General features: G+C 43.1%; 1 protein-coding gene across 2 annotated transcripts; it reads right to left on the reverse strand.

Annotated features, from left to right (window-relative positions):
- Positions 1–445: 445 nt before the first annotated feature.
- Positions 446–26,335, reverse strand: exosc10 (exosome component 10). Of its 2 annotated transcripts, none has more exons than XM_056273908.1 (25): positions 26,182–26,335; positions 23,593–23,729; positions 23,336–23,459; positions 22,308–22,412; positions 21,922–22,078; positions 21,299–21,407; positions 20,686–20,761; positions 20,486–20,596; positions 20,121–20,264; positions 19,419–19,609; positions 15,475–15,631; positions 13,867–14,015; positions 13,583–13,633; positions 13,241–13,352; positions 13,040–13,087; positions 12,826–12,901; positions 12,634–12,743; positions 12,450–12,542; positions 3,408–3,476; positions 3,067–3,172; positions 2,545–2,618; positions 1,362–1,542; positions 1,172–1,236; positions 966–1,042; positions 446–841 (listed from the first exon to the last, which is right to left on the reverse strand). In XM_056273908.1, the coding sequence occupies exons 1-25, from the start codon at positions 26,311–26,313 to the stop codon at positions 811–813; spliced, it is 2,685 nt and encodes an 894-aa protein (XP_056129883.1). In that variant the 5' UTR covers positions 26,314–26,335; the 3' UTR covers positions 446–810. The 2 variants fall into 2 exon arrangements, with proteins under 2 accessions (XP_056129883.1, XP_056129882.1); XM_056273907.1 differs by having other exon boundaries at positions 447–841; positions 1,362–1,545.
- Positions 26,336–27,456: the final 1,121 nt, after the last annotated feature.

Genomic DNA, 27,456 nt, shown 5'->3' on the forward strand with positions numbered 1-27,456 from the left:
TAATAATAATAATAAATTAAACTTATGTAGCGCTTTTCTAACACTCAAAGTTGCTTAAGCTTGATGCTGCAGCACACTATCCCGCAGATTTTTCCCATTTCAACTCAATTCACATTCTCCCACTTAGCATCTGCCAAAGGGGGAAAAAAACACTTTGGTGGAAACATTCAATTTCTCATCATTCATAACGTTTTTCTCTGTTGAGTTTCGTCGTCAGTTGACAATATCAATCCGAGGATGTCGACAATATCAATCCGAGGATGGTTTGTCACAATTTTTTTTTTATTTTGAAACCTGGTCTAAAATGTTCAAAATGCAGATGAAATAAAAAAAGTGGTAAATGTTAACTGAGATCGTTTCAAAAAAATGTAACCTATTGTGAAATAATTTTACAATATTACACCAAGACATTATATTGAAAATCTGGAGAGTGTTGCGTCATGGATTTTTCAGACTCATTATTACTCTCCTCCTAAATGTTAATGTGAGTTTGCAAATTTAAATACAATAATGTTTTCCTAATCTCAGCTAAAACAGAATAATATTTTAAGCTTTGGTGATGAAGCAGTGTAGGTCACAAGATGAGGCCATTTTTTTTCCTTCTAAAATCAATTTTAATGGGAAGGTTTGGAGAAGGGTACAAAGTTTCAACAGCATATGTTGTGAATCACCCATATTTACATGTAAAACTCTGCTAAATGAAATTCTAAAATTGTCTGACAAAAGGAAATATAATTTAAAATTCAATAAATATTGAATTTTATGTAGGAAAAAGACATGTTAGAAAAAAAAAATCAATGAAGAGCAGGTCTATCTTTTAGGCCAGTTGTGCCGGAACCCCCTGTTCAAGATATTGGAAAAAAGATAAAACTGGCTTTATAGGTTGCAAACACCCCCCTACACAAGTCTCCCATAGAAAGAAAACCTAAGGTATGGTCTGAAAATTACAGTTCAATATTTTTTACCTGTTCGATTTTCCAGCCATGTAGGACATACTTCGATTTCCAGCAGAAAAATTAGCCTTTTGTCCCTTTTGGTTTTTCTTTATGGACAGAAAAAGGCAAATTATTATTTCATGACATAGATTAAATAATTGTATAATGTGCCTTTTTGCCTTCAAGTGATCTTTTCCAAATTATTATAATATATAGGGGAAAAATATTCCAAGTACCTTTTGCTTTGAATCCTGGCCTTCCCTGTTTGGGTCAAATTGTGTGCTGTCCTTTGATTTGGCCCCTGTAAAAACAACAATGATGATGTGTTATTTACAATATATATGACCCAGATTATGATTGAGAAAGTAATTTGAAAAATATGATTCGATTAGACAAAAATAAATTGGAAAAATGCAGTATGCCTACCAGTAAAGACTTTGAAGTCTGACTGACTGTAGTCAAAGGGCTTGAAGTCCCTTTGGGGAGCCGGGTCTTTCTCTTTGGTTTTCTCTGCAGATTTCATCAACTTTTTGTTGGGTTTGGGGGTTGACTCTCCATCCTCACTTGTGACCCTTTCCCTCTTCTTTCCTCCTGCTTTTGCAGATTCCTGCTGAAATATTTAGCAAAATTTTATACCCGGTAGGTTTGGTGGCATGGTAGTGTTAATATGCCAGAGTCAGAATTTAATGTATTCTTGGCGTTGATATTGGAGTAATCTTAATGGAGATCTGGGCTTTCAGTGCTGAGTAAAGGGCTTCCTTGAGCAACAAAGGGCAGATCCCACTGGGGTACCGTGGTGTTGTTGCCAAAGCTGCATACAGACTCACTAGAGGGCATTATTTCAGCTTAGAGGAGCTTAAAAGTGACTTTTTCGTTTAAGCCCTATCACACAATGGATTGCTGCAGAACACTATTAGTGTTGCCAGCAAATAACTATTGTCAGCCTTTGCAGTAAGAGGATAGGGGGAACAGTAGCGGTTTACAGCTCTCGGTTCACAGTGGTGTTCAGAGGGGGAACAGGAGCTGCTGGCTGGCGAATAGCAGATGATGGAACACAGTGGTCACCTTGTCTTTCTGTTCTGTAGTGTGAACGTACCAACACTCACTGACCAATCTAAATGGAAAGGAAAGACCGTGTGTTCACAAGAGATTGAATATGACTAACCAAGCAGAAGGGTATGAACCAATTCCTTAGAGACCCTGAGCTGAGAGGCGATGGGCTGGTAGTGCTCCCCCCAAGAGGAAAAGCGAAACATTCAGTGATTGATGAGCCGTGCTTGAATCCCATGCCAGGCATGCTTCTTCCCTTAGCACACCATGTGAGGGACATAATATTAAGAAAAAGCACTGCCATGCCAATGTTGCAGAGTGGCAAAAGTGCTTGTATAGCTTGGGGCGTCACGATGCTTACAGATTGCTTGTAGAAACACCAGGGTTATGAAAATGGAAACTAAGGCAGGGGGTTAAATAGATAATTTCTTTAGGCTGCACTGGGTGCTTGGCTGAATATTTGTGAGGCTTTCATTAGGGTGTCACACTTGCCCAGTATGGCTGTCAATATGGAAACTACTGCAGGAAAAAAAAAAAAAAAAAAGGCCAAGATACTTACAACTACTTGCTGGCGGACAGTGGCAACATTCTGGAGAGACTCTTGGTAGCTCTGCTTGGCCTTCATTCGCTCTTCTGTGTCAGTTAAGAGCATGGTACAATGAAGAAATACCCCGTTTAAAAGCCAAAATGGTAGACTCAAAATACGTCTGTCTTTTACTTGTCACAATGTGGTAGAGAGCCCTCATCTCATATTTCATGACTACTGTAAATTTTCATTCTACCTCATATACAGATAAACACAGCGTCTATTTTCACTTTTGAGGACTTGACATTTTACTTGTAACATACAATTTCATTAGCTTCATGGGCAGGGTGTGTTTTTCAGATTCAGATTCAGACAACTTTATTCATCCCAGAAGGGCAATTCAGTTTTTACAATCTACCCAGACCATACACAAACTCACAGACAAGTGACAAGTGGCAAGTGACATGTGGTTTATAGTTTGTAAACTATAAACAGAAAATTCACGTTGTTTAAGTGAAAAGTAAGAACAAGTGAATCAGATTATCAGATCCTTACCTGCTAACTTCTTTGCACGTTCCTTTGCTTCCTCCTTGGATTTCCTCTTGGCATCCAGCTCCTTTTTCTGCTGACCAATACTCTGTAGTTTCCACTTCTTACTTATCTGTACATTTAGAGAATACAGTAATAGAGGAATTTGTGAACAACAACACAATCAACGATGATTGGAGCACCTTTCACCTGACTAATTCATGGTATTTTGGACTTGGTTAGTTATAGATGATGATGATAAGAATAATAATAATAATGATAATAATAAAAATAAAAATAATAAATCAAACTTATATAGCACTTTTCTAACACTCAGTCACTACAATAAATGAATGGAGCTTGTTTACCTCATATATTTTTGAAGAGGGATCAAACTTGGCATTCTTGTTGACATGCACGCCACTGCAGGGCAAATACTGAAAATAAAAGGAAAAATATTCAGTAATACTTCAGGTGTTGGTATAAAACAAAGTGTAACACACTTAAATTGCTAACAGTGTTGCCAGATTGGTCTATTTTCCAGCCCAATAAGTGTTCAAAATCCACCCAAATTGATAAAAAAAAAACCACTCAAATATTATGGATAAGAAATAATATAAAGCAGGGCTTCCGGTTATGACATGACCGAGTGAGGACATGTTCCGAAGCTTCTCCACTGAACTTTCATATATTTCCTACAAATATAGCTATTGCATTCTCGGACACAGCACATTGTTGCTGCAAACTACAACTAACCAATTCTTAATGTCCAGAACAAATAAGAATCACGTGGGGAACAGCAAGTCAGCAAAGCTGCCCGATAGCTCTCTGCTAGCTATCCAAATAACAGGTAAAATGGCAGAGCTGAACACTGAAGACGAAATGATCACCACCATCTGCACTGAGGTGAAAGCGCTACAGGCAGAGATTATGGCTGAATTTCATGCAACAGCTCTAACTAAGCGTGAAGAAATAGTTAAAGAACTTTGTTCCACAATGACTTCACTAGACATCAGTGATTCACCACGCAAATAAAATCCCTGCCCTGGAAACCTCACAAAATCAAATTACGGACACGCTGGCAGAGCTAGAGCCAAAACGACCCAAAACGACCTAAAACAAACTTGTGTTTTTGATCAACGATATCACATTAATTTCAATGGCTTGAACGCATGATCGGAATGACAGATCAATAGATCCGAGGCTATTTTTTTTATTCTTATTTTGTAAAACAAGACTAGGTTATAAGGATGAAGAATGTACATCCTGGATGTAGGATGTAAGTGCTGCACTGGGTGTTCACTCAATATGGTGTAGCTATTTCAATAGCTCCCTGGTGGTCTAGTGGTTAGGATTCGGCGCTCTCACCACCGCGGCCCAAATACGTACTTCTCACTGCAGAACGTTTGCCCCTGGGGGCGGGGTTGCAACCCCTCCCACAATGTGTGATTTCATTGGTTCAACGCTTGCCCCTTGGGCGGTGTTGCCTCGGGTTTTCATTGGTTCAACGCTATTCATGTATTCGTCTTTGTCAACACTTAGGAAGTCCAGAGAAGTGTTCTATCGCTACTGTGAGGAATACAAACATTTTGTTATGAACTGACAGGTCAATTTCTCCACACTTTAAAGGTCGGAATTCAAACCTCTATATCGTTCGCACGTTCCGCTTGATGGCACGCCTGCTTTGACGAAAATGCTGTGGTCGGGCTGAGTACGTTAAATCAAATGGAAACTCAGCCTGACCGCGGCACTTTCATCAAAGCAGTATTTTTTTGCTGAGCTCAACTAGCTAGCGAACGTTAACATAGTTAACTAGTAACTAGTGACATAGTAGCCTATATTGATTAAAATCCCCTTAGATAGTCGTCATTTACCTATTTTTTCCGTTCACAGTAGCGATAGAACACTTCTGGACTCGCTAAGTGTTGACGAATACACGAATAGCGTTGAACCAATGAAAACCCACATTGTGGGAGGGGTTGCCCCAAGGCAACCCCGCCCCAGGGGCAAACGTTCTGCAGTGAGAACCAACTTCCGCGGCCTGGGTTTGATTCCTGGTCAGGGAACTAATACTTTGGGGAGGTGGTGAGCATTGGGCCAGATGTCCTACTTGCCAAAAGGAATGGGAAGCAGTGTGGTGGCCTCTCGCTTCCTGGTGTACTGATCGCCGTGGGTCCATCAGGACTTTAGCATATGGCCGCTCCTACGCAAATGTGTCCACAGAAGCACCTTCTTGTGGTACCTCCTGTTTTCACAAAGTTTGCTGCAAGGGCGACTGGGTTCCCGGCGGCATAACCGGGTGGGTCGATTGGACTCGTTAGCCTTGGTCGGCAGCCAATCTAGGAGAAGGACAACTCTATTTCAAACCTGGGTAGATGAAGCTCGTTAGCCTTGTCAGGCAGTTCATCTAGGAGAAGGAAACCTCTGATTTAAAACCTCTGCTGCTTTGCGGGTATACTCGTTTATGGGAAAGGATTCAGGACGAAACCCTGAAGAAAAATCTGCAACCGTCTCCATTGCCAGTCCTCTCGCTTAGTCTTGCCACTGGGAGTAGATGGTCTTGGACAAGAGAGTGGGGTTGATGATGTGCAACTCTTCCTCACTTTAAAATCATTGAGCAAGTCATTAGTCGTCCATCACAGGATGACTAGATGGTCCTCGTTGCTGTGATGGACAAATATATAATAATAAGCTATTTCAATCTTTGGGAGCAGTTATAGATGCCTGCTGTTCACCTCATTTGGGGAGGTAAACAGGACTGGGGGTTTTTCGTTCCCTTTTCATTTTTCTCTGGCTTATGCTACGTTCTGACCAAAGGCGGCGAGAGAGTTGGCGCCGCTTTGTTCGCCAGTTTGGCCGCCAGCTCCGCCAGGTGTGTTCGAACAGAACGCGAATTCGCTGTGTTGACGTCACAACAAGCAGCCTAGTTACACCAACGCTGCTAGCAAGTTTGCTAGACCGCACACAACAAATACCACACACGAGCAGTTTGTGTTTACTTGTGATCATCATGGATGAGCGAGAGATCAGTTGCGGTGGCTCTGCTTTATATCAACTTGCGCCGCCGAAACCGGCGTCAGCGTTCGGTTTGGGTTCACAGCATAAACCGGAGACGTGCACAGCTTGGCGAATTTCACCGGAATTCTGGGTAGGGGCGTGTATTCTTTCCCAACATGAAGGCGGGTTCTAACCTTACTTGAAGGTGATTGGCTATCGCCTGGCGAACTCTTCGCCCGAGTTGGACATTTTTGAACTCCCGCGAAGGCGCGTTCGTCGCTCGATTCGCCCAATTCGCGCCGCCCGTAATTTCGCCGCGAATTATTCCGCCCATTCGCCTCCTCCCATTGACTTTGCATGCATTCGCGCCGCCCAAAAAATTCTCGCCGCCTTTGGTCTGAACGTAGCATAGTGTTCGAGGTAGGGGTTACAAGGGCGTGCTGATTGCCTTTAAAATAATCATTGAATGAAAGCTTTACATTGAGATTCATTTTGGCGGAGATTTATTGTGCTTTTGTTTCCTTTGTATTTGATGTCTTGCATACAAGTCACACAACATTCTAGTGGTCTTTTTCATGTTACATTTACACTTCACTAGGCCTATTCTTAATACATATTTTTGTCAACACAAACCCCAACGGCTGATTCCCGTAATATTGGGGACATGCCTGTTAAGCTGATCTCATGGAAGGTGAAAAGTTTGAATGGGCGAGTAAAGCAGACAAGCGTTTCTTCACATTTGCAGGGACTGCAGACAGATATAGCATTTCTGCAAGAAACACATTTATGTGATTTAGACCAAGACAGCAGCGCAGTCCCGACACACAGTGGGTTTGTCAGCTTACAGTCAGAGCTGTGTGACTGATTCCTTTCACCTTTAAGATCCTGGCATGGCCCAAGCTGCCTAGATGGCATATCAGCAACAGCCCCTAACTACCTCCCTTCCTGTTTCTGCCCTCGCTTGCAGTCAGCCTTGGTCAGACATGATGGTGGAACCATGCAGCCCTGCCTCCTTGTCCATACCTCCCGCTGCTGTCTCAGATTCAATTCCAGCTACCGAGCCTGGTTTTCAACAGGTCGTAGCTATGTTTGACAAGGTTCTGTCCCTGTGCAACGCCTCCCTTGCAATCAGTCAAAGGTCAGACAGCCGTTGCCCAGTCAACCATCAGCCAGTCTGCCGTCAGGCTGGCCGGCCCCGTAACCAGCAGGGTGCTGAGCCCTTAACATGCAGAGTTTGTGGTTCCAGGGACCACTCAACCCACGCACACTGTAGACCTTATTGATTGTGCCTCAACTGCTTCAGTCCCGGGCATATGAGACATGAGTACCCGCAGACCTCCCATTCCCCAGCCATGCCACTCCCTTCTCCCTTCAATCATGATTTAAACTAGCCCGCCCGTGTAGTGAGAGGGGTAGCATGGGCGGTGCTGGTGACACCTCCAGTGTCCATTGGGGGCCAGTCTTCTTTGAAGGAGATGCTCGATTCAGGGAGCATGTCATGCATGCTCAGCGTAGAGGCAAAGTCCAAACTTAGAGCCGCTGGCATTCTTCCAAGTAATCAGCCTGTGCCCCAGAAGGTGGTCCTTGTTGGCCGTGGTGGCCTTGCGACACAACCCAGATGTATATCTATGACTTGGACATTGAGATTTATGGATCCAAGCTCATTGTGCCGACTTTCCTTGTTCAAGGGCAGAGGGATGAGCTTATCATTGGAAGCAATGTTATCAGGCTCATAATACAGAGGATGAAGTCTGATGAGAAGTACTGAGAGGTCATCTGCTCCAACACCTTGGACCCGGAGTGTGAGCAGTTGCTCAGTTGCATCAATTGTTGGACTGGTGCTGAAATGCCTGACATGGTTGGCACTGTTAGGCTACGACAGGCTGTCACCCTTGCACCACAACAGGAGTATCTTGTATGGGGAAAGTTGCCCAGTAGTGCCCCTGTGTCACCTGGGAGCACTATCTTCATGTAGCCCACCTCTTCTCGTTCAGCTTCTAAAGACATCATTATTGGACGGGTTGTTGCATCCATGTGGGGAGATGGCTGGGTCCCGATGAAGATCCTCAACCCAACGAAAAGACCTGTGACACTATAATGCAATGCAAGATTGGCAGATGTATTTCATTGTATTTCTGTGGAGGATCTTCCACTCCCCCAGGGGGTGAGTAGACCACACGCTAGTCAGACAGCGGACCCTGTCTTCAACTCGGATACCACCTGTGTTCCCTCTCAGTGGCTTAAGGACTGCGGATAGGCAAACATCGACCTTGAAAGCCACGAAGTGTCAGATGAATGGAAACAGTGGCTGGCTGATCTCGTGCTCACTTACTAGGATGTTTTCTCCAAGGACAAGCTGGACTGTGGGGAAGTGAAGGCGTTTGTCCACCGTATAGACCCTTTTTACAGTTGGTAAACAGTGGCAGTCTTCTCATGTCTCAGAACCAACAACCTGAAGCTGGCACAGAAGAAGTGCCACTTTCCTCACAGGTCAGTGAGGTTTCTTGGTCATGTGGTGGACAGCAGTGGTGTCTCAGTTGACCAGGAGAAAGTGAAGGTCATCTCAGCTTTCAGGAAGGAGGACCTCATGAATGATGACGGCTGCACTCCATCTCAGCGGAAGGTCAAATCCTTCCTTGGGATGGTGCTGTATTACCAGCATTTCATTCTTGGCTGCTCTTCCATCGCAAAACCACTCTATACACTCACTTAAGGGCAGAAGAGGAGAGCTAAAGGCCCCTTTAATAGGCGGATAGCTGGTACATTCCGAGAGCTGACCCCTCAGGATTGGAGTCCTGTGTGTGAGAAAGCATTTGAAGATCTGAAAAGCGCACTCCTCAACAGTGTGGTGCTGGCACATCCAGACTTGGATAGGCCTTTCATCTTCTCCACCAATGCTTCACTTGATGGTCTGGGTGCTGTCCTGTCCTAGGTGCCATCTGGCGAGGAGAGAGCAAGACCCATCGCTTTTGCAAGCAAAACACTCAGTTGCAGTCAAGTCAACTATCCTGCTCACAGGCTGGAGTTCTTGGCTCTTAAGTGGGCGGTTTGTGACAAGTTCAGCCACTGGCTCAAGGGCCAAAGATTCACTGTTTGGTCAGACAACAATCCGTTCACATACATCTTAAACAAGCTGAAGCTTGACGCCTGTGAGCAGAGTTGGATCTCTACCCTGGCTCCATATTCCTTTGAGATCAAACACATTCCAGGCAGTTTGAATGTGGTAGCAGACGCCCTCAGTAGGGACTCATTTGTGAAGCCTTTTAGAGAGCGACTGCTGTGCGAACCTTATTCTGAGCTACTGGGCCAGGTCTGTGATGTCAGTGATGGATGTGTGCAAGACACCTTCCGCCTCACCTGCCAGCCACAACCACTGGAAGGTCCCTCTACCTCTGCTGCCATTGAGGGTTCACTATCTGAAGATGACGTCTTCTCTCTTTCTCCTCTTTGGACGAGTAGGACTCTGCTCCTCTTACACAGTGTGCAGCTTCTCTTGCTGACCACCTCACCACCTTGGAACTTCCTGGTGAGGACGTGTTGCCTTCCTTGTCTCTCGCTGACCTTCAGTCACACCAGCAACAGGACCCAGTCATCTCAAGGGTTGCTCACTATGTTGACAGGAAACTCGGGCCCTCCAGATGCGAACGCTGCAATGAGAGTCAGCCAACTCTGAGAGTCCTTAAACAGTGGGATAAACTCACACTCCTTAACAGCATCCTCTATGGGGTCACAAAGGACCCCTTGACCAAACATAAGAGGTTTCAGCTTGTTTTGCCCGGGTCCCTGAAGGCAGACGCATTGTCCGGTGTTCATGACCATGCTGGTCATCACGGTCAGCCCCGCACACTTTCTCTGGCTCGCCAGCGTTACTTCTGGTATGACACGGAGAAAGATGTCTGCAATCATGTGAAGTGCTGCCATAGAGTGTTCTCAGCAAGACCCCTGAGCCTTCTGCAAGGGCCCCACTGGACAGCATTAAGATTTACGCTCCTCTGGAACTTGTTTGCATTGATTTTTGATCAGCTGAAGACAATAACAACAAGTCTGTGGATGTTCTTGTGATCACTGATCACTTCACAAAGCTGGCACATGCTTTTCCCTGTCAGGACCAGACTGACAAGAGGGTAGCCAAGAAGCTGTGGGATAACATTTTCTGCATTTATGGCTTCCCTCAGCACCTCAATTCTGACAAGGGAGCGAACTTCGAAAATAAGCTGATCACCGAGCTCTTGAAGTTGTCAGGAGTTGACAAGTTCCATACCTTGCCCTACCACCCTATGGGGAATGGCAGTACAGAGAGGTTTAACAGCACCCTGGGCAACATGCTGAGATCTCTACCCCTCCATTCTAAGCAGAAATGGCTGCAGATGATGCAAACCATGACCTTTGTATATAACTGTTCATGAGACCACTGGATTTGCTCCTTTCTACCTGATGTTTGGGAGAGTCCCTAGGCTGCCGGTTGACCTTCTCTTCAAGAACGTACTCCATGATGTGACAGTGTGTGACTATGATGCTTACATGAAGTTCCTTTTGGAGGACTTGTACTGTGCCATGGCAGTGGCTCAGAAGAACTGCACAGCTGAGCAGAGACATCAGTGTGACCAGTACAACAAAACGGGTCAAAGGTCAGCCTCTGTCGCTCAGTGACCAGGTGCTGCTGGCAAACAAGGGCATCAGGGGGAAACATAAAAAGCTTTCTGATAAGTGGGTGCCTGTTGTTTATACCGTGGTGGCCTCAAAACCTGCCCTGCAAATCTACTGGATCAGGGATCTAGAGGGAAATGAGAGAGTTGTTCACTGGAACCTGCTGATCCAGGTCGACTTCCTGCCTAAACTTACTGTGTAGCATGCAAACATATTCCTGTGTCATTTAATTTGTGTAGGGGCTGAAGAGTATATGTCATTATTGACTGGAGGATTTTGATTCTTTTTATTTTAATTTTGACAGGTATGTTTTACATATTTTAATGTACTGATTGCAACATTATCAGCTTTTTGTGTTATACATGCAAGAGGGGCTGAAGAGTATGTGTCACTATTGACCGGAAGATTTTGATTCTTTTTATTTTAACTGTCAGAATAAATGGAGATTGCCTCCAAAGATATCCTGGTCTGGGCCAATTCTTCAAACGCAACACACGCGAGACACCACTGGTTACACTTAAGCTAATTTCTGTGCATTTTAAATGCTCCGGTTTCATCTCACAGTATATCCAATAAGTCATTCACAGCATTAATTGAAGTGTGGCAAGTGACATACATTACTAACCTGAGTTCACAGCGTTTCTGATCATCAATGTTCTGGCCACTGTTGCTCGCCATTGGCACAGCAAAAGTCTTGACACTAGGCAAGCAGCGAGACCTCTATGTATTAGTTCCGCTGTGAACCTTCAAGTCTTTGTAATGGGCCCTGTTGTCAGCATTGCAAATTGTAATGTGCTTTGGGCTCGTCTGTAGCTGGCGTTATCCATGCTTTTAGATTAGGGTCCTTTTCCCATTCTTTACGGTAGGGTTTCTTGTATTTTCCCCACTTCGGCATCTTGCAAAACGCACAATTGCCTAGCTAGATACTACTGCCAAAATCTATGACCAACACAAGTTCTCCAAAGCAGGCGCTATGAGGTGACATTGCAAAAACACTAGCTTGTGTGTCTATTGGGGAAGCCGCGGGTGGGTGGGTGTGGTAATAATGGTAACTCATATCAATGATGTGCTGAGTGACTGCATGTGGAGAAAAGTATGTTTTGTTTGCATAACAAAGGAATACATTTTTCTGAATATATATTTTTTAATATATTGTAATTTATAATATAGGTAAGTATAATATAACCAGCCCAAAGTCAGTCCACCCATCCAAGCCCATTTTTCCCCGCACAATAGAACCTAAAACTGCCTAATCGACTCTGTGCATAACTGTAGTCCACTGACTTCCGGTTTCTACTGCAGCGGTCATGCCAGTTTCCTGTTTGTTGGCGTGTGCTATTGACAGTGGCATATTTTTCATGATGCCTGCAAGATTTACCATGGATAGATAGTTGTCAACGACATGCACAGAATTGTCGACAAACTTAAGTTATGTCCACAATTCCATCCGTCCGTCCATCCTCATAATTGTGGACGTAACTTGATATATGTACAACCTGAAACTTGAAACTTTTCACCCATTTGCTGGCAGGTGCAGGTGAAAGTTTGTCGACAATTCTGTGCATGTTGCTGACATTTATCTATCCATGGTAAATCTTGCAGGCACCGCGAAATATATGCCATTGTCAATAGCACATGCCAACAAACAGGAAACTGATAGGACCGCTGCATAGAAACTGGAAGTCAGTGAAGTACAGTTATACACAGAGGCCATTGGGCAGAAAACCAGCCATTCTGGCAACACTGACTAACTCAAAAACTCATACCATTCTAAAAGGGTTTTGGAAGGACTCAATGATGCGGCTGGCTTTCTGCTGAGCCACTGTGAGTGTTGTTTCGTCTTTCTTTTCCTCTGCCACCTTCAAATGGAACCACAAGCCAAAATTACACAAATTAAATATGTAAGATTAACTAAAAATAGTACACTGAAATGCCACAGTTGACTCCTACCTCAAAGACTGTTATTTTGGCTTTCGCGACCAGGCCGGCAATTTTCTGTACATCAACCTCCGTTGTTTGTTCATCTTCTGAGAAGAGTGTTCCACGCTTGGTTGGCAGTTCTGGAAAAAAAAATAGGTTTAACATCTGACAACATAAAATATTCATATGGAAATGCAAAACTTGACTGTAAAATAAACTTACCATCTGGAGAGTGGAGGGAAAAACTGCCCTCAGAGACTCTGGAGGTATCATGTGGACCAAACAAGGTAGTCTCTGGCTGGAAAGTTGTTCCACAACATTAATTTTCTTTTAATTAGCTCTACACCTTCAATTGCATTTTTTTTCTGCAAGGTAGGATTGCAATAAAGAATCCAAACTGATGGGCTTTGCCTTGATTCATCAGTTTTCAACCAACCATTTTAATGTCCGTGAGTCCTTTTTTCGTCGGAGTTACAACTTCAGCCTATAAATTTAGAAAAAGTTGTATTACAAGGGCCGATCTTGACTGAAAACTTGACAAGTGACTGAACAGTGACTAAACAACACAGAAACACTGAAATTTCCAAGCTGCTGGCCAACCATTACTTCTCTGTCGCCTCCAACTATTGTTTCTCACCTTAAGGAGAGGTACGTCCCTTGCCTGCTGTACCAGTGAATGCAACTCATTCACCTGCTGCCTCACCATTGGGGGGGTGGGATTACAGCAAGCAATGATGCCCTGTGGCTCTCTGGATGAAATGACAGAAATAAGGTTGTTTTGGGTTTGGACTGGGAAAATAAAGAGAAGGTGAGGACCCCCCCCCCCCCCGGAAATTAGACATGTCTCAAAAGAACTGAGTAGGAGTACCAAGTTCATAAATCTAAAAACAAGTCTCAAAAAAACAAAAAACAAAACCCAATGGTTGTTCTAGGAAAGTATATGAAAACCCAATATTGTTGTGACATTTAATAAACTTACTTCGGCAGCTCTTCAGATATTTTCATCAGCATATGATTGGGTAGGATATATCTGATCAGACAAGATATGTGAACAAAATTAATACGAACAAAATTAATGCAAGCTCAAATTGCAGCCAAAAGGCTTAGACAACGCAAGATACTAAAAGCGGAGAAAACTGCTGTCAAATCAGAAGGCATTGCAAATACATAGGCAGCAAATAAACTCCGGACAGGAATTCTTAATGAGGAAAAAGCCTTAACAGGTTATAGTAACCATTCACCCACACGTTTCCTACAGCCTACCCAGTGCTCTCATCTTCCTCCCTGGCCAGCCTGTCCCTCCAGCCAAATAACAGTCTGAAGGCGGTAAGCTGCTGGGTATCAAATGATTTCTTCTGCTTCCTCTGCAGCTCCAAGTACGACTTTTCCGTGAAAATGGGCTTCAAATATTTCTGTTTAATGGAAAGTTGGTTACATGGGTAGTCATTGGGAATGTAAAAATATGAATGTAAAATACTTCTTGGGTGTTTGGCCATTAGCATGGTATTAAAAAATATAAAAGCATGAATTAGAGACCACATACTAGAAGAGAACTAGAAAATTTCTGGAGAAATTTCGAGTGCCTGCTGCCCTCACAGATTGAAAAGTACAAGTCGTACCGACAAAAATTTTACATAAGGAGCATTACAAGGCTTCAGTGAAGATGCTGATTATTATGTTGTATACCTACTGTTTATGGTATAGGAGCTGTTGCAGTTCAAAAACTGCCACCATCTCTGTTTTTGGCAAGAACTTCAGATCTCAGTTTAACATGGCAGTCTATAGGAATTTTGATCAGCACACTCTGTGCTTGGAGGTGATTTATTCAAAACAATTACTCATGTGACAATGAAAGTCACACTGGGTGAGAGAGGACAAATTTCTCTACGTTTTGTTATATACATTGTCCCTGATGGTTAGAAATTGGGAGAATTAAAAGAGGTTTTTTTGGGAAAATTTTCAGGGCTCAATCAATCAAGTTGCATTTTGGCAGTTAAGAGTGTGGGTCATGTGATGTATTCTAGCTCTGAACAGTCCACTCAATATACACCCATTATAAACTCAGAAACAGAATGAAAAAAGCACAACATTTAAGCTGCGATTTTGCAATAACCATACTAGATATAAAAATATTGATTTTCCTCAACAAACCCTCCTCTCTGCAGGGGTGGGTTTGATCATTTTCACAGCATTGTTTTTCTATGGAATTCTATAGAATATTTTGAAAGGCGGCATGGCTCAGGAGGTAGAGCGGGTCGTCTAGTAATTGGAAGGTCACTGAACTCTTAACTGCTCCTGATGAGCAGGTTAGCACCTTGCATGGCAGCCTCTGCCATCAGTGTATGAATGTGTGTGTGAATGGGTGAATGCGAGGCATACATTGTAAAGCGCTTTGAGTGGTCGGTAGTCTAGAAAAGCGCTATATAAATGTCATCCATTTACCATTTATTTATGGCAAATTTTTTGCGATTTTCATTGCCATGATTAACTCGAATTGCTAAGAATAGGTATAGCACACGATTCCCAATCGAACTGCATGTTTTGATGTATAATTTGAGGGGGTTTTCTCAAAGCTGCAGTTATACGCTGAAATTTTAGCTATATGCTGAAATTTGTATGGAAGCATAAGCATAAGGGTATGACAAATAATATGTATCCTACTGTGCTTTACACAGCAGGCACATGATGAAAGTAACAGAACATGTCAACAAATTGACATATGTCAACATGCAAGGCAAAATCAGAGCTTAAAATTCATATATTTGCAAAAGAATTTGCAAAAAGTGCAATTAATGGTGGGGAATTGGCTGAGACAGTAAATGTGGCAATTTATGGGGTATATTTAGCCCTGTCTGACAATAAGTGTTTCACCTTCAGGCATATGTCCTTGCTCTTGTTCCAAACACTCTGAAGAAGGCCAGGCAGCCCGTGGATGATGTCCATCAGCTGGGCTCTCTGACAATCGTAGATATAAAGGAGGTAGTGGGTGTCTGCTCTTGCATACTCAATCATCTCCTCTGGCAAGGGGCTGCAAGGATAAACAATATTATTTATCTTAAATGACAAGAGTAATGTCAATACTAATTTCACACCTCTCCATTTTAAAAGGTGCAATGTGTCATATTTTAGCTTTCCTTTAGCAGAATATAACAAGAAATTATCAGCAAGGGTGGTCAAATATTGTATTGATCAAAATCGCGGTTTAAAAGGCCCTTGAGCAGATGCCAAGTCCCTTATCTATTTAGGGGCCAAACACTAAGTGCATAGGCACCATATTGTCATTGTTTTCTTCTTCCACTTTGAGCTTAATTTTCACCAAGTTTCCATGCTGGAATTTGGCAGCCTTCTCAGATTGGTGGGCACTTTGTGATAGACTAAGAGGCTCTTTACACCTGGCATTAACATGCATCTTGGGTGAGCCAGTCACAAGTGGACAACCCCAAGTATAGGTGTGAATTCACCCAATGTGTCCTCAACGCGTCATGAGATCTGATTGCTCAGGCCACATTCGGAGGTGGCCTGGGACGTATTTGTCCACATTGCATTTGAAGGGTAAACGCACTTGTGTCCCAGGCCACATTGAAGGACCGCCTAGTCAACTGACATTTTCTGCAGTTGACTAGGCCAGTGGTCCCCAACCACCGGGCTGCAAAGCATATGCTACTGGGCCATGAGGAAATGATATGATTCGGGAAAATAAATAAAAAATAAAACAAAAAACCTGAATAATGGACATATACAGGGCATCATTGCTTGCTGCCCTGTGAGGTCAGCGACAGCAGACTCGAGGTGTGCAACTTTTCCCTCCTGCTTCTTTAGAGCAGCTGTGTTGAGGGATCTTGCTCCCTCTGGCTGCTCATTCAGGTGCCTGCATGGAGCCTTAAGCTCAGAGACTTCCTGCTCCAGGGACTGGGTATATTCTGGAGTACATGCAGGGCTGGTTTTGGAGAAATCAGCGGGCTGGGCTGGAGTCACACTGGCCATCTGTGGGGGGAATTAACGCGGCAGGGGTTGCTGAAGGCTGAAGAAGATGGGTAGAAGAGACCTGGGGTTGGGCTTTCTTCTGGAGCTGGCTTAGGTCCTTCCTTTTCTTTCTCATCTGGGACACGACCGCCCTCCGTCTGCTGCCTACGTTTTAAGGCCTTACAGTTGGCAACTAAATGTCCAGGCTTATGACAAAAGAAACTGCAGCTGTGCATCCACCTGTGTTTTGAGAGTGAGCAGTTGGTCGGCCAGCTCTTCCTTCTCTTCTTTGAGAAGCTTGTGGATCTGGCTGGACTTGATCCGTTCACTCAGTTTGGAGTTGGCATCTCCTCCCTGAGGTGCTGCATCAGTCAGATGATTTGCTCTTGCATGTCCTCAAATGCCTGGCCCGTCACATCCATCTCACTGAGCAAGGCATCTTCCTCCTGTTTCGCTATTAAAAGCTTCTTGTTGAGGATGTCGATCTGCTCCTCTACAGAGCAAATCTTCCTCAGGGCCTCTTCATCAGCCATTTTCTTGCCTTCCCTTCGCTTCCTCTCTTCCAGGTCCCTCAGCCTCTGCCTCAGCTCCTCTGCCTCTGACATGGTCTTCTCAGCCGCCATGAACTGGACTTTGTCCTTCTGCTCCTTGGGGAGCGGTACATGTCTAGCAGCAGCTTCATCTCCTGCTGGGACTCCTGAGCTTTTTTGAGTTCCGCGCGGACAATCTTCAGATGCTTCATCTCCTTCCCCTTTTAAAAAAATTATTTCTGATTTTTCCCTTTTTTCTCCCAATTTAGTGGCCAATCGATCCCTATTTTAATTCAAACACCCACCCTCGTACTGCATGTGTTCGCCAACTGCATCTCTCTGGCCAGCAGTCTCGAAGGAGACCGCCTCCCCACTTTCGTGACAAGGCGACTGCAGGCCGAACCAGTTTTTTCCGACACACAAAGAGACGCATTCACGTGACGAACACAAGCCAACTCCGCCCCCCTCCCGAAGACAGCGTTGCCAATGATTGCTGCTTCATCGAGACCGGGGCATGAACCCCAGTCCCCAGTGGGCAACTGCATCGACACAAAGCCGATGCTTAGACCGCTACACCACCGCGGACCCCATCTCCTCCCCCCTTTTGATTTGCCAGCTCCAAACAAAGCTTCTCTGCCTCAACCTGCTTTGCATGACACTGCTGTGTGAGGTCAGCGATGGCAGACTTGAGGTGTGCAACTCTCACCTCCTGCTTCTGCGGCTGGCTTAGGTTCTCCCTATTCTCTCTCATCTGGGACACGACCGCCCCTCTGACTGCTGTTCTGCTGCTTAATGTTTTAAGGCCTCACAGTCGGCAACTAAATGTCCAGGCTCATGACAAACGAAACAGTTTCCCCACCTTAGGATTTGGAGGAGGGGTACTGACATGTGAAGCCTGGGTGACATGCAAGTTGGTGTTCCATGAGGAGGAATCGCAGGGGAAGGAAATATTACACTACACAAAGATGTTTTTGTGTGCGAGCACAAATTCATCTGCCAGCACCGCAGCCTGATGCAGGGCGGACACTTTTTGTTCATACTCCAACTCTAACTAGGGCCATGACAGTGCATGACTAGTTTACTTCGTTGCAACTGCATCTTTGCACTTTTGAACGCTTCCTCACACTTAGCTGCCCATTTCATTTCCACAAACTCTTCTTCTTTAGCAGTGCATGCAGTGGTTGCAGCAGGGTGGATAGATTTCTCATCAACCTTCCACAGTAGTTCAAGAGTCAGAGAAATGCACATAGCTCTGAGACACTGGTGGGACTTGGAGCATTCACTTATGGCCTCCACCTTCTCCTCTGTGGGATGAAGTCCTTCACTGTCCACTATATGGCACAAGTACTCCACTCTGTTCTCCATGAACTTACACTTGGCCCGCTTCACTCGAACACCATACTTCTCCAGACTTCTCCAGACGACTTCACTTGCCGTCTTGAACGTTAGCGTTGGGTCTGATAAGTTTTCTTTGAATTGCCTCAGTCTTTAAGCCACTAACAAAACAGTCATGGAGTGAATCATTAAGGTGTGTGCCACAATCACAGTGAGTCGCCAGCTGCTTCAGTGCTACTACATAATCAGAAATCGACTCACCCTCTTGTTGGTCCCTTTTCTGGAAACGAAACCATTCGGTGATGACCACGGGCTTCGGTTTATAATGGTCACTCAGGGCCTTGCTTAGCACATCATAGGTTTGTGTGCTAGGCTTATTATGACTCACCAAATTTTTCACAAGTCCGTAGGTATCCGCTCCAATCACTGACAGGAACACACTGACCTTTTTTCCGTCATCCACATTGTTAGCGATTGTCCACTGTTCAAATCTTTCCGGGTAAGATTCAAAATCTTCCTTTCCCCTGTTGAACTCCGCTAACGCTCCGGTCTGAAATGCTGCCATCTTGCCAGCTTCAGTAGTCACGTAGCCTTAGGATAGTTTGCTAGCTAACTCTCATTAGCATACCTCTTTTTTTGTTAGCCGTTTCTTAACGCTACAAAGTTCTTGTCTGTGATCTACTTCCCGCAAAGTTGTATCGCTTTGTTGGATTTTTCTCATCCCATCCTCATCACCAAATTGTAATATACTGGGATAACGCCTAACTTAAGATACATTATGGAGACCGAGACAACGGTGTATGTCGTGCAGTTCTTTAATCTATATTTACTCAACAGTGCATGCCTACAACACAACAGAAAACACACCCAGCACCCGTAGAGGGAGCTCCAATACTGCTATCTCAATGCCAATACATTACAAGTATCAAATGGAAAAATGTCACCAACAATGAGTGAAGGTTGAAGCAGTAAAGGATAATAACATACCGAATTCTCCAGTCAGCAAGCTGGTAGCGTTTATTGGAGTCCACGTTGCAGAAGTGTTTGAGTTGGTAGTCAAGCGAGTGCCTCGCCATGTTCAGGGCACAGCTGCCTCTGTGTGTGTCAAAGAGACTCACTACATATAGGCCAAAGTCCTTCTGTAGCCATTCAATGTCAGAGTCAGCACCATGAAATACCTGACAAAACCAAATAGAATTATATAGTGTGTATCTGATTGCAGTTTATTGCATTGCAGTTGATCTCAAGGTCTGACACTCTCAATTCAATGCACCACCCATACATAAACTACAACTAGATTGGAGAACTGTAACATATATCCTTTATGAAGCCCTAATGCAGAGCTGTTATAGCTTAACTTACTGTTGGTCTTTGACAACTATCTACTGATATTATGAGGTGATGATAGATAATTTAGATAGGGTTGTGCTCTGTTTTCATAAAGCAGCCTTAACCACCTTCAATTTAATCCAGTTCAAATCAATACTCTTTATCCCTGCAGGGTAGTTTTCATGGCAGGTATAAAAGCCTGAGCAAAAACAGGCCATACATAGAACAATGGCCTTTCCATAAAAACAACAACCTTAAGATAAACAGTAATAACATTTTCACATTAATACTGAGCAAATTGTAAAATTGGTAGAGGTATAATGTTAAGTGCACGATTTCAGGTGGTGAGGATTCGGTCACCTTGACAATAGATGGGTCTGTGAATGTCTCGTTCAGTATGTACAGCTCACTGCGGAGCTCCAAGGTGTCTATGATGAAGTCCTCCTCCCTGGTGGAGATCTGCATCAGACAGGTGATGCCCAGGAAACTCCGGTAGGAGTGGTGCTGGAATGCAGAAAAAACCGTGAGAATGAACCAACCATCATGCTCAAGATCTTGGACAATCTATGTTTTTTTTTTCTTTTAATTTAAGTATCTTTTTAAGGGACGAATTCCTCCCATCTTTGAAAGTACAATCTGGGGCTAGTTGATCTAAACATGGGAGCAACTTAGTTCAATCTGATGACAAAGAGAATTCAAAGACTTTTTTTTTCCTAGTCCTGTACCTCCAGGTCCACAGCAAATTCTGACACTTGGGCAAGTTTCTCATTCAGAGCCACCAGATCCTCCAGCGAGTATATAAAAGAAAACTTGGTTTCTGCCATTGGTTTATACATCTGAAAATGGATAAAAAAAAGAAAATTAATGCATCGAGAGCCAAACTGTTTTGGGGAAACATGCTCAAAAAGATTGCTTCTGTATTTACCTGAGGTTCAGGCCTTGACAGTAACTTTACCGGTGTTATAAAATGATCCAATTCATGTTGGTACGGATGTGCAAACCTACATCAATCAAATATTGTAAAAATTGGAACGCAAGATATGAGAGAGACAGTAACAAACCCTAAAGATACAACTCTGAAGTTTTACAAGCAAGCAAATATCATTTTATATACTTTTTGCTAGGGTTTTTAAAATAATAGCTCATCCACAAATATCCAAATCATGAATATTTTTGTAGTTATTTCAAAGGTTAATGTTAGATAAAATTTGCAATGAGAAATAATATGGCACTTAACAATTTCCCTCATGGAAAATAAGGCAGACAGTGGCGTGTTTGAAGGAAAAAGCAAATGTGTTGCAACTAACAAACAATATGGCAGACTAAGCTTGCTAAACAGATACTACATTAATAGCTAAACTCAGGTTCAACCATGTCTTCTAGCTGTGACCAATCTTGAATAGATTTCTGGGATTTGAAAAGGCCAAACACCAATGCAATACCAATATAGTAATAGGTTTCAGTACGGAAAAAGAAAATGGTGGTTTTTGGGATTGTAGCTTTAAACAGACCATCATCAGTAAAAGTATTTGTCTTACATGTCTTCCATGTTTTTCTGAGTTCTTTGCTGGTGGATTAAATCAGCCAAAGCAGCTGGGACATCCAAGTCTTCAGGTCTCTGTTTGCAGATTTGCTTTTTTGTAAAATCTATAATTGAGATCAAACCAGAGGGAAAGAGAATGAGATTTTGTTTCACGCTCCATGAGGGCATCCCTAGTATGGTTGCTCAAAACACAAATAGCTTATTCTTACTCAAGACAAGCTGTATCAAAGTAGAATAAAGTTACAGATTTTATTGCACACTTCATAAATTCCAAAAGTTTTTTGTTAAAATAACTGTAAATCTAACTCGATTTTTGACATGCATGCATAGTAGTGTATATGATACAGACTCGTTTGATTTGTCCAGGCTCTATTGCCATGTTTGCACACTTTGCATATAGGTTGTTATCATGTTATATGACTCCATAAGCTTTTTACCATCTTTAATGTTAGTTTTGTGTTTACATTGTTCCTTTTTAATCTAGTTCTATCAACATTTTAATCTCGCAACAATTCAGTGTCCCTACATGGATCATTATTGTTAATCTAGCTGGGAGATAAAAGACATGCTACTGATAAAGAATACAATATAGTAAAATAAAATAAGATTCTGTCTTACATGAAGGAAGGGGCTTTATTGCATTGGGCTTGATGAAGATCTTAGGGATAAAGGGTGTGTTGCTATTGTCAACTTTTTCTTTGAATCTCAGCTGAGGCCTGACAATGTTTTTGGCTTGGAGCAGTCTGAAAGTCTCCCCACGTCCGGAGTCTGAGCCCTTGTCAATGTAAGCAGAGAATTAGTTGGATATTATCTACTAATAGTGAATAACAAGGACTTACAGCAAATATTCTTCAAGCACTACAATTTTGTTTTGCCCCCCCCCCCCCCCCCCACTAACTGCATGGGTGCCAGGACTAGAACACAAAGTTTGAGCATGTGTAAAGCCCAAAACTGAGACTGATGCCTGCTCTCTCAGAGCTGACAGGATGGTGTGATTAGCCAACCTTCCGGTTCCAGCTGGACACGATGATTTTGGAAGGCTGAGACCCTGCAGACATAACAGGCTGCTGGCTCCTGTTCAGCCCAGCTGCTTCATCAAGCAGGATTCCCTGGAAAAAAAAAATCAGTCACAAGGACTTCATCATCATAAACTTGATCATCATAACTAGCATTTTACAACACTGATACCAAAGCTATACATGTTCAATTAGGGATGTCCCTATCGGACCCGAGAGATCAGTATTAGTGCCAATCAAGATTTATTTTAATTGTTTGGTATTGGCTATATTGAGCCTGATCCAATTTTGATTCTGTTTATTTTATGCCCTTGAGCTCCGCCTACGTCAGCTGTCATATAGGTGTTATAAACATCTCATTACGATACATCTAGATGTCTTAAACTAACATAATCTATAACTTGCAGTGGTCAGCGTATTTTAAAAAAAGTCTGCAACAACAAGAAGCTAGATTACTGAGGTGTGTAACTTCTTTAAACTGGAAGATGAAAGCAGCCCAACAGCCACTTGCAATATATGCAATGCCACTGTTTTGCAAGGTGGTAGTAACTAAGCTACTTTCAACACAACTAATATGATAAGACACTTATCATTCAAAGGAACACATGTTCACATGTTACTCTTTGGAGAGTCAGTTCTTTTAGGTAAGTATTTTATATTTGAATGAGCTACTGTACTTAACATTATCATTAGCTTGTTTATTTTATTATTTTGTTTAAAAAACTAAATGAAAACCAATAATGGACAGCTGTGATAGGTTTTTTTTCTTTTTCTTAATGCAGAGCTATTAAATTGTCAAGCATATCTAAATTGGATTGGCTTTACCAACTTTATTGTACTCAGTGTGCACTGTGCAGCTGTATTATGCAGGAAAATATAAATATAGGATCAGGAACCGATATCGGCAGATACTCAGTATTAAATGTCTATGATCGGGGAAAAGAAAATTTTGATCAGGACACCCCTATGTACAATATATGTGAACACACAAACATGCGTATATGTTTGTTTCGTACCACTCTTTCAAGAATGACATCATTGGAGTCCACCACCAAGTCAAACCTCTCCTCCAAACCCGTCAGATTGTTCTGGCCTCTCAAGAGAGATTTGCAGCCATGGTGTTGCATTATCTGACTCATGCTAATGGAAGGACAGAGTGAAAACAGTAGTATATTTTTCATTCGTAAAAAGTACAAGATGGGAGGTTACTAAGCAAACAACACATACAACGTGTGCCTCAAACAAATGGAATGACAACATAAGCCATACTCACCAGTGTAAGAGTTTATCTCCTTGAGTTTGACAGAACTCTCTGAATCCAGGGAAGCTACGATAGAAATCATATTCATCTCCCGCTTGAGGCAGTCCAGCAGATGCCTTGGTGGCTGATAATACAGTCCCCAGTCCATACTGCAAGGAAGAGAAGGAAAAGGAGATCTGAGCTAGCGTGAGATAATGACAAATTCAAACATCATGATATTTTTGACTGAATACTTTTGTGGATGACTACTGGTACTTTCACAAGATATCTAAAAACAAGACAAATGGGAGAGATGACCATTAGTAATGTGGACATCATGACCAAGCAGAGGTGTAAAAACCAGGTCCAGAAAGTAAAAGTCCAAACCATGTATTTGCTCCACTCATGCACTACACCAGCAGATTCTAGTCAACAGCACTCCTCAACTAGGTAGGGAAAACTAGTTAATGAAATCAGCTGGTTTAGTAACATGGTTAGAGCAAAGACACGGTTTGGACATTTACTTTCTGGACCTGGTTTTTACACCTCTGCGACCAAGTAAGTAGAGGTATTCATTATTCATTTTATTAGCTAAAAGAGTCTAATACGTTCAGAAAATAGTATCACTTAACTGTCAGTCAGCCTTTAAGACCAGGGAATGACAACATTTATGTTATATCACATATTACGATAACCCAAATCCCAGATGATACCTAATCTTGTATCATGATATGGTCATGTTGTGATACAGGATTTTGTTGTCTAAATTACTGAAAACTATAATCTGTAACCTGAAATGTCTTACAAAACAAAGACTGAAATATTTAAGGGAATATGATTTGAAAACAAGTTTTGGTTTTATATTTCACTTTACATGACCAAACAGTTCAATTAGATGAACCTCAGTTGTATATGTAAACATGTCATTTTGCATATGGAAGCAGATATTGTGCTATAAATCAATATTGTGAAAAATACTGTAGCGGCCAGAGAGGGTGGTCGCTCTTGACTGTCGGCAATTCTGTGCTGGGGGAGCGCAAGGGACTCTTGGACTGTTAATGTTCATGTTAGTGATGTTGTGTTGGTTATTGTGACTGTGTTATTTGTTTAGGGGTTCGACTCGGACTAATGCTGCGTTCCACACAACTCGGAAGTCGAGATTTTCCAACCTCCTACTAGCAAAAGTACAATGGAATGCCACTTAAAGCCGGAGTTCCTACTTGTACAACAATGGCAGCACCCATGCAGGCGCAAAGTGGTAAACCATTAACCGATCAGAATCAGAATACTTTATTCATCCCCGAGGGGAAATTGGGCAAGGCAACGTAAAGTACATTTGCCTGTATTTAATTAAAACAATACATACTATCATATAGTAAAACCTGCTCTGCATGTAAATTGATGTCAAAATATGTCTACAATGCTATTAAGTAGCTGGTTATGGTAAACAATCTCTGAAAGTTATCTCTGCACAAAAGTTATTCCTCTGTTTCGTTTACATATATGCAAGGAGGGTGCACTGCTGACAATTGTTTATACATTTGCCAATAATAACGCCAGTTTGTCACGGTCAGCCATGTTTTTTGCTTACGTTTGGCGTCGTGCACCTGAAACGCTTGGAAGTCGGAAGCTGGAAATGCCGACCTCGGACTTTGAATGGAACGCAGCATAAGTTGTCGCCCATTTTACTGACTGACTGACTAACCGTAGGACCGTGACTGACACTGACGTTTCCGGTGGTGACATCGGGGGGGGGGGAATCATTGTTCGATAGTCATTTGGTGTGCAAATAAATTAGCATTCCGGGGGTCGTGCGGTGTATGGGACACAGGAATTGCCATTAAAAAAAGGAAATCTCTTCCTCTCGATTTCTTCCACGCCAGCTCGCCACAATACCTATCCTGGTGCCGGGGTCGCTGGAGCCTATCCCAGCAGTCATTGGGCGGCAGGCGGGGAGACACCCTGGACACTCACTCACACACCCCTAGGAACAATTTAGTATCGCCGATTCACCTGACCTACAGGTCTTTAGGAGGAAACCGGAGCAACCGGAGGAAACCCGCACGGACACGGTGACAACATGCAAACTCTACTCAGAGGACGAACCGGGACGACTCCCAAGGTTGGGCTACCCCGGGGCTCGAACCCAGGGGCCCCGGGGCTCTGGCTGTTGGGCGACCGCGCTAACCACTGCGCCACCGTGCCGCCCGTTACGATATGATTTTGTTGCGGTTTTGTTTTCCATATCGCCCAGCACTAGCCTCAGCTACCATCGTCATCACCAGTTAACATACTGCAGGTATAGATAACTGAATGAAAACACGATACCGAGTTCATTCGTATCTGAATTACTAGATCTCGACCCTCATAATGTTTCAAAGTTAGACCTGTGCTATTAACATGGTCCTCGCCGACACAGTTCTGGTTTCAAACGACTTGGCTAACTGAAGACGTTGCTTTCACCTCATCCCGAAACGTAATTAGCTTATAACAATGTGTAGAAAAGTTTGAAATATCAAAATCACCGCTGCCACATAAATAGATAGCCATTTAGAGGGGCTTCTAAGCACGTCCACGTTGCCCAGCGCTACTCCGTGGACACGTAGCCGTTACCTCACTTACCTTGACGAATGCATCGACGTCCTTAAAACCGGGACATAATTCATTCGTTTCAGCAGATGAATCGTCGTTTTTGGCCGATTCACTCGTCTGAAAGCCACTATTTGATGAAACATCACTCCCCTTAGAATCCATCTCGGGTTTGTGTACATGTGAGCGTTCACTTCCGCAATATTTGTTCTTGGTTCAGGAGACTGACTTTTGAGGTGAAACAGCGCCACCACACGGCCCGGAGTGACAGGCCATCAAATCGATCTTCAAGCAACGCACATCCGCGTTGCGAATATTGTTGTACAAACCAGCCTCAACACCCTTAGCATGTTTGAAATCACAAGTGAAAACAACGATGCAAATTATAAACCAAAACATAGTTCATAACACACGCATCTTAAAAGGTTGTTATCATTTTGTGGGTTTTTCCGATCACCCTTATCGTCGTCTGAATTAACAAAGGATACATTCATTTGGACTATCCTTTTTTAATAGTTTTTCTACGTTGTGGGTGCTTGAGTCAATTTATTTCCATCGAAGAATTCCAATTTGATCTACAATTAGGACCGACAATTTGATGCGGTGACATTGCAGGCCCTGCGACCTCCCCCTGCATTGCTTCACCGATCTGGCCTGATTGCTGCAGTACACCACTACCGCCTTAAGAGGGCGGTCGTGACCATCAACATCTGTAGCAATTCCCTATCAGTACAGCCACTGATGTTACCTTCAGAAGCGGTATATGCTGGGTATTACTGTACATTAATCATGTCATAACCATATCTACATTCCAGTGATGTTTCTACAAACCACTACACATCTGAGGTAGCAGAAGAAAGAATATTAAACACACCCCAAGTACAGTGCCTTCACTTTGATCAACTCCAGTGTAAAGGTAGCCCAGTGATCTGATTCAGTGATCAATACCATATGTGAAGAGCCGTCGCCCAAATATTGACACTCCGACTCATTATGGATGAGCTGTGGTGTGTGGAGAGAAACCTTTCTTTTCCTCACTTCCCCTTCATATTGATCTCTTCACAGGGTCCTCTCCCCCTTATTATCTTAAAAGCATCTCTGCAACACTGGCTCGATCGATATTTCACAGTAGCTTCCCATGTTGTTCTGATTTTTAGAGGAAAGTATCTGGACTTCAGCAGATGTATCCTTATAAACCCAAGTGGCAAACAAGTACTGTATGTCAAGGCTGGAGTAAGACAATAACTCAGCAATTGTGCAGTGTAAAAATGATGCATGTGTTTATCCACATGGTACAGGCAATAGTTC

This window comes from Lampris incognitus, chromosome 2 (assembly GCF_029633865.1).
Source record: "Lampris incognitus isolate fLamInc1 chromosome 2, fLamInc1.hap2, whole genome shotgun sequence".
In the NCBI taxonomy this organism is placed as follows: Eukaryota; Metazoa; Chordata; class Actinopteri; order Lampriformes; family Lampridae; genus Lampris; species Lampris incognitus.